The following is a 5804-nucleotide window of genomic DNA, read 5'->3' as shown; positions in this document are numbered from 1 at the left end:
GGCTGTGGGGCCGCAGGACCTCGGTGCGGCTCCGCGGACCGCGCTCCTGCAGGGACTGCGCGCTCCCGGTGCGCTTCTCGGCACAAGGCTCATCCTCGCCGTGATTCGTGTCCCGGTCATAACAAAGCCATCGTAAATGAGCGGCGCAAAGCCGGGGAGGGACGTGCCCTGTGCCTCGTGATCCGCAGGCGGAGGGGAGAGAGCCCGAGCGATTTGGGTTTTGTTTCCCGTTTAGCAGTGCCACGGCTGCCTACCCAGCAGAGCTGCCGAGAGCCAGAGGGATGGTGGTAGTTACGGGGCAGAGCAAAGTGAGCGGAGACCCGGATGATGCCATGTCGAGCTCGGATGCAGAGGATGATTTCCAAGAGCCAGCCACGCCGACCGCAACCCAGGCAGGACAAGCGCTGCCTCTGCTGCCTCAGCAGGTAAGGGCTCTCCGGTGCTGTTCGTCTGATAAAGGGCCACGTATCGCAGCACGGCAGCGCCAAAAATTCAGGATTTATTTCTTGGCGTATTTAGGGATGTCCTGTTCAGTTTCCACTAGTACCTAAATTGTTGAATAAAGCTAAGCCTCTTGAATTTACTTCAGCAGCTTGGCAGCATTGCTCACAATTTCCACCCGTGTTTGGACTTGACAAATGCAAGCAGGTGTTTATTCTGGTACCAAGGCTTCTTAAGCTGTGATATTAAGATTTTAGGCCTGCTTTAATCATAATGTAAATACAGAATCGCTGGATTTTTTAGGGTAAAGTATGGTATAATAGTGTAAAGGAAACAGGGGAGTAGTAACTGAGTGTAAGTCCCAAGGTGGTCTGAGATTTCCTACCATATATATATATATTTATTATATATATTTATTTACATATATATATACACACACACACATATATATACATATCTATACATACACACATGTGTGTGTCTATGTGTATGGATGTGTAAGGGGGATGAGGGGTGTTTGTTTTGGGTTTCCTTCTTTCTGCAGAAGAACCAAGAGAAGGCTTCACGCTTTTAATGAATATCTGGTTCTAAAGCTGGGTGATCGCTGCTGTTTCAGATTGCCAGCTAAATTGAAAACATTCACTGATTACACCCAGAAGCCAGCCAGATACTCAAGGTGTTAACCCTTGAACCTCCCTGTCTTGTGGCAGCGGGCCACGACCGAAGCATTTGTCGGACCAAATTATGCCCCAGCAGCAAAGACTCAGTGCTGTCTTGTAGGAGTTGTAACCCGTGTGGTGTGAACGTGTTTGCAAAGGGCTCAGGGCCCGTTTCTTCTGCAGTTTCCAGAAGTGGTCCCGCTGAACGTAGGCGGGATGTATTTCACAACAAGGCTGTCAACGCTCCGGCGGTACGAGGACACGATGTTGGCGGCGATGTTCAGCGGCAGGCACTACATCCCAACGGACGGCGAGGGCAGATACTTCATTGACAGAGATGGAACCTACTTTGGGTACGTACACCGTCCTCAGGAGCACGCTTTAGAAGTTGTTCCTGAAGAAAATTCTCTTTAGAGGACAATAAGTTCCAACATTTTATTTTTCCTTCTGTTTAAATCATCTTTGTGCAGCAGGTAAAGAAAAGTAGTTTTCAGTGTTTAAACTGGATATAGTGTGACTGGTAAAAAAGCACAAGCCTCAAAGAATTTTTTCCCTTTATTATTCTTTTTGCTGGTAGTGCCACATTCCTTCACCTCCAGGATTCCTTCTGATGTGTTTCGCTTTTGTTTTTAATTCTAATTAAACTCACCATGACCTTGCTGATGTTCTGTTTGAATCACTGAGACTGCTAGAAAAGGCAGGCAGCGTTCATGCGTTGATGTTCACGGGTCTTTGCCCAAAGCACGCTCTGCAATTGAGCTTGCACTTCTTGTTTCTCCTTTGTGAACATTTCCTTAATCTCTTCAACAGAGGAGGATTGAATTCTTTTCAAAACACATTTGGATTGTATGATAATCTGGGACACAAACAGATTAAGCCACGGTATTTATTTGAAGTTCCTTCACATTTCTTCATTTCTTCACTATTTATTTGAAGTTTCTTCACATTTGGCAATTTGGATTGTTAGAAAATCAGTTAACTGAATTTGTGATGTTACCAATCTGAATTCAAAATGCAGCAGGAACGGAGAGCCAGGTTAGCACTTGCTGTATTTATTGACATTCTAATGAAGATGGCAGCAGTGGTTGTTTCATTTGATATGATCAGTAATAATTTTGTTGGTTAATGCTTATAAATGGCCAAGAAGGCCAACGCCATCCTGGGGGGGATGAGGAGGGGTGGTTGTAGGGCAGAGAGGTTCTCCTGCCCCTCTACTCTGCCCTGGTGAGACCGCATCTGGAATATTGTGTCCAGTTCTGGGCCCTCAGTTCAAGAAGGACAGGAACTGCTTGAAAGAGTCCAGCAGGGCCACAAAGATGCTGGAGGGAGTGGAGCATCTCCTGCTGAGGAGCGGCTGAGGGAGCTGGGGCTCTTGAGCTTGGAGCAGAGGAGCCTGAGGGGTGCCCTCATTCCTGGGGATCCATTTGGAAAGGGCAGTGTCAGGAGGAAGGAGCCAGGCTCTGCTCTGGGATGGCCAATGCCAGGACAAGGGGCAGTGGTCCCAAGCTGGAGCACAGGAGGCTCAAGCTGAAGATGAGGACAAACTTTGTCAGTGTGAGGGTTATGGAGCATGGCCCAGGCTGCCCAGAGAGGTTGTGGAGTCTCCTCTGGAGACACCCAAAGCCCTGGCCGTGTTCCTGTGTGACTGCTCTGGTGATCCTGCTCTGGCAGGGGTTGCACTGGGGGAGCTCTCCAGGTCCCTTCCAACTCCTCATATTCTGGGATTCTGTGAATTGGACTTCTTTTCCTGTTAAAAATGCACCATCCACTCAGCTCGAATCCCGGCTCTGTGTGGCATAAAACATCCATGCGTACGATTCTCCAGGAAAATGGAAAAGATTATTTTGTTACAGACCTAAATTTGAAGTACAGTGACTATGATCTCTCTGCCTTGAAATCCCGTGTCCTCTTCTATTTTAAGTGGTTGCTCCGCCTCAAACTTTTTGTTTAAAATCCGATGGTATTTTTTGAATGAGCTTTGACATTACCAGAGGCAAAATGTGAAATGATGACTTGGAAACTTGAACGTGGCAAATATTTTTCAAAACATGTGCAAAATATGACTCACCCTTATTTCAGTTACCGTCTAAGCGTGAGGATTTCTGTCTCAATAGGAAAAAACCCAATGAACATCCCGCGTTTTCTCTCCCGCTTGCAACAGCTCTGGTGGAAACTTGTTCCTTAGTAGCAGTTTTGTATTTTTTTAGGGACATACTGAACTTTCTACGATCGGGTGACCTGCCATCGAGAGAGCGAGTGCGGGCGGTTTACAAGGAGGCACAGTATTACTCCATAGGACCACTGCTCGACAACCTGGAGGACATCCAGCCTCTTAAAGGAGAAAAAGTTAGACAAGCTTTCCTGGGCCTGATGCCGTATTACAAAGGTAAATAAACAGCGTAGTACCGACTGTTCCTTCTCGTGTGATTCGAGCAGTACCCGTGGTGCTTTCAGGTCTGCTTTCAAACTATTTCCATGGTATTTGAGAAGTTTCTTATGTACCTCTCATGCCCTTTAGGTCTTTGAGGTCTCCACGTCAGATTTGTTCCAGCTGCATCCAAGGATGTGGATTTTTATGCTTTCTTAAAAGAGAGTAAGAACTAGGCCAGAACATGCAGGGCTTCTTATTAAATGAGGAAGTTTCTGTATCTCTGCATTTGTTCTGTTAGGACCTGCAGTTGTGTGAGTTTGGGCGTATGGTAAGGACACACAGGTTCACATAACTGAGGTTGATTTAATTACTCTGTATCGAGCCACGTGCAGCTTCCCATTGCTGCTGATGTTATGTGAAGAATAACTTGTTAAACACTGAAGTAATATGTTTCACAGGAAAGAATTGCATTTGTTTTCTTTCAGTAGAAACTTCTCTTTCACTTTTCACACAGCATCACAGAATCGCTCGGTTGGAAAAGCCCTCTGAGATCATCACGTCCAACCGTTCCTGTCTACCCCCTAAACCATATCCCTAAGTACCTCGTCTACCTGCTCTTTAAACACATCCAGGGATGGTGACTCCACCACCTCCCTGGGCAGCCTGTGCCAGCTTCTGACGACCCTCTCAGGAAAGAACTTCCTCCTTATCTCTAACCTGAACCTCCCTTGGCACAGCTTGGTGCCGTTTCCCCTTGTTCTATCCCCCATCACCTGGGAGAAGAGCCCAGCACCCACCTCTCTCCAAGCTCCCTTGAGGCAGTTGGAGGTGGTGATGAGGTCTCCCCTCAGCCTTCTCTTCTCCAGGCTAAACAAGCCCAGTTCCCTCAGCCGCTCCTCATAAGGCTTGTTTTGTTGTTACTTTTGCCTTTTTCTTGGTTTTTAGATCATTTGGAACGGATCATCGAAATAGCGAAGCTTCGAGCTATGCAAAGAAAAGCAAGGTTTGCAAAGTTGAAGGTCTGCGTCTTCAAAGAAGAGATGCCCATCACCCCCTACGAATGCCCGCACTTCAACTCGTTGCGTTTCGAAAGGAGCGAGAGCGAGACGAAGCTTTTTGAACATCACTGCGAGGTGGACGTCTCTTTTGGCCCCTGGGAGGCTGTGGCCGATGTCTACGATCTCCTGCACTGCATCGTGACGGACCTGTCGGATCGAGGCATAGCTGTGGATCATCAGTGCATCGGGGTGTGCGACAAACACCTCATAAACCACTATTACTGCAAGCGTCCTATCTACGAGTTCAAGATCACCTGGTGGTGAGCTGTTTTCTCCGGGGCGGTGCAGGGATAAAAGGACTTGTAGACGGCAATTGCTTGTTTAATAATTTTGCAACGTGTCTCTGGAAACGCATTGCTGCTGCTAACGTCTGTCGGGGTCGGTCTGCTGAAGTGTTGGCTGGCGCTGAGCTGCTCAGCGAAAGGGGACCTGGTGCAGAGGTGGGGAAAACCTCTGAAATCTTGAAAAACCAGCCTGAAACGAGACTGCTGGCTCAGGTACCTTAACGAGGCACGAAACAAAACCACCTCGTGGGAATTCCGGAGAGGAGCGTCCGACGTCTTTTAAAAGGTGCCACCTTTTCAAAAGGGGTATTGCAGACCTCGCCTGCGTTGTCACAGAGCTGGGGTGCTGATAATGCTGACATCACCTAATAATGCTGACTTTTACCCGCTTCGAAATGGTTTAGTCACTACCAAAACTTAGCAGTTTATGAAATTAACACCCAGCCAGAGATCCTGGAAATGGGATTTCGATGTAACAGACCATTTAAAAAAGATAGGAGTATTCTCTACGTGTTCAGTGTTGTCACAATTAAGCTATGTTTCTTTTTTAATTAAGGATCCGCATTGTGAATTCTAATACTGTATTTTGATTATTCCAATTGTTATAAAAAGGAATAGCGGATTTGGAATACATTCCTTAATGCTTTTAGGAATCCTAACGGCTCATGAGAGACTTGTGCCTGTTTTTAGCCTTAGAAATTCTAAATGTTTACAGTATCTAAAAAAAAAGAAGCTCCATAGAATCAGGTCATTTACAAAGGCTTTTAAAAGAGAAAACCCTGTATGTGTGTTCCTACTGGCAGAAATATGAGGAATATTTAATGTATTTTATTTTATTACCGACTCTTTTTACATTCTCTGCTATTAAACTTTGTTCTAGAGTTAGAGTCAAATAATGACACCAGACAAGTGCTTCCTTCCCATCACTTTCAGTCAGTTAAGTCTTATTTTTAAGGTTCCTGGTGGCCCTTCCCGATGTAGCATCAGCAGG

The 5804-nt window shown here is 46.3% G+C and overlaps 1 protein-coding gene across 1 annotated transcript in view; it reads left to right on the top strand.

Annotated features, from left to right (window-relative positions):
* The window catches only part of KCTD7 (potassium channel tetramerization domain containing 7), a 6752-nt gene extending 1861 nt beyond the window's left edge, over positions 1–4891 (top strand). Inside the window, exons 2-5 of the mRNA XM_010186018.1 lie at positions 236–425; positions 1284–1453; positions 3308–3486; positions 4417–4891. Of these exons, the coding sequence (XP_010184320.1) occupies positions 282–425; positions 1284–1453; positions 3308–3486; positions 4417–4793 (870 nt within the window). The 5' untranslated portion in view covers positions 236–281 and the 3' untranslated portion in view covers positions 4794–4891. The remainder of the gene's footprint in view (positions 1–235; positions 426–1283; positions 1454–3307; positions 3487–4416) is intronic.
* Positions 4892–5804: the final 913 nt, after the last annotated feature.

This window comes from Mesitornis unicolor, unplaced genomic scaffold, assembly GCF_000695765.1.
Source record: "Mesitornis unicolor isolate BGI_N332 unplaced genomic scaffold, ASM69576v1 scaffold17136, whole genome shotgun sequence".
Classification (NCBI taxonomy): domain Eukaryota; kingdom Metazoa; phylum Chordata; class Aves; order Mesitornithiformes; family Mesitornithidae; genus Mesitornis; species Mesitornis unicolor.
The sequence above is the reverse complement of the archived record's forward strand: the minus strand, read 5'-3'. Positions and strand labels throughout refer to the sequence as shown.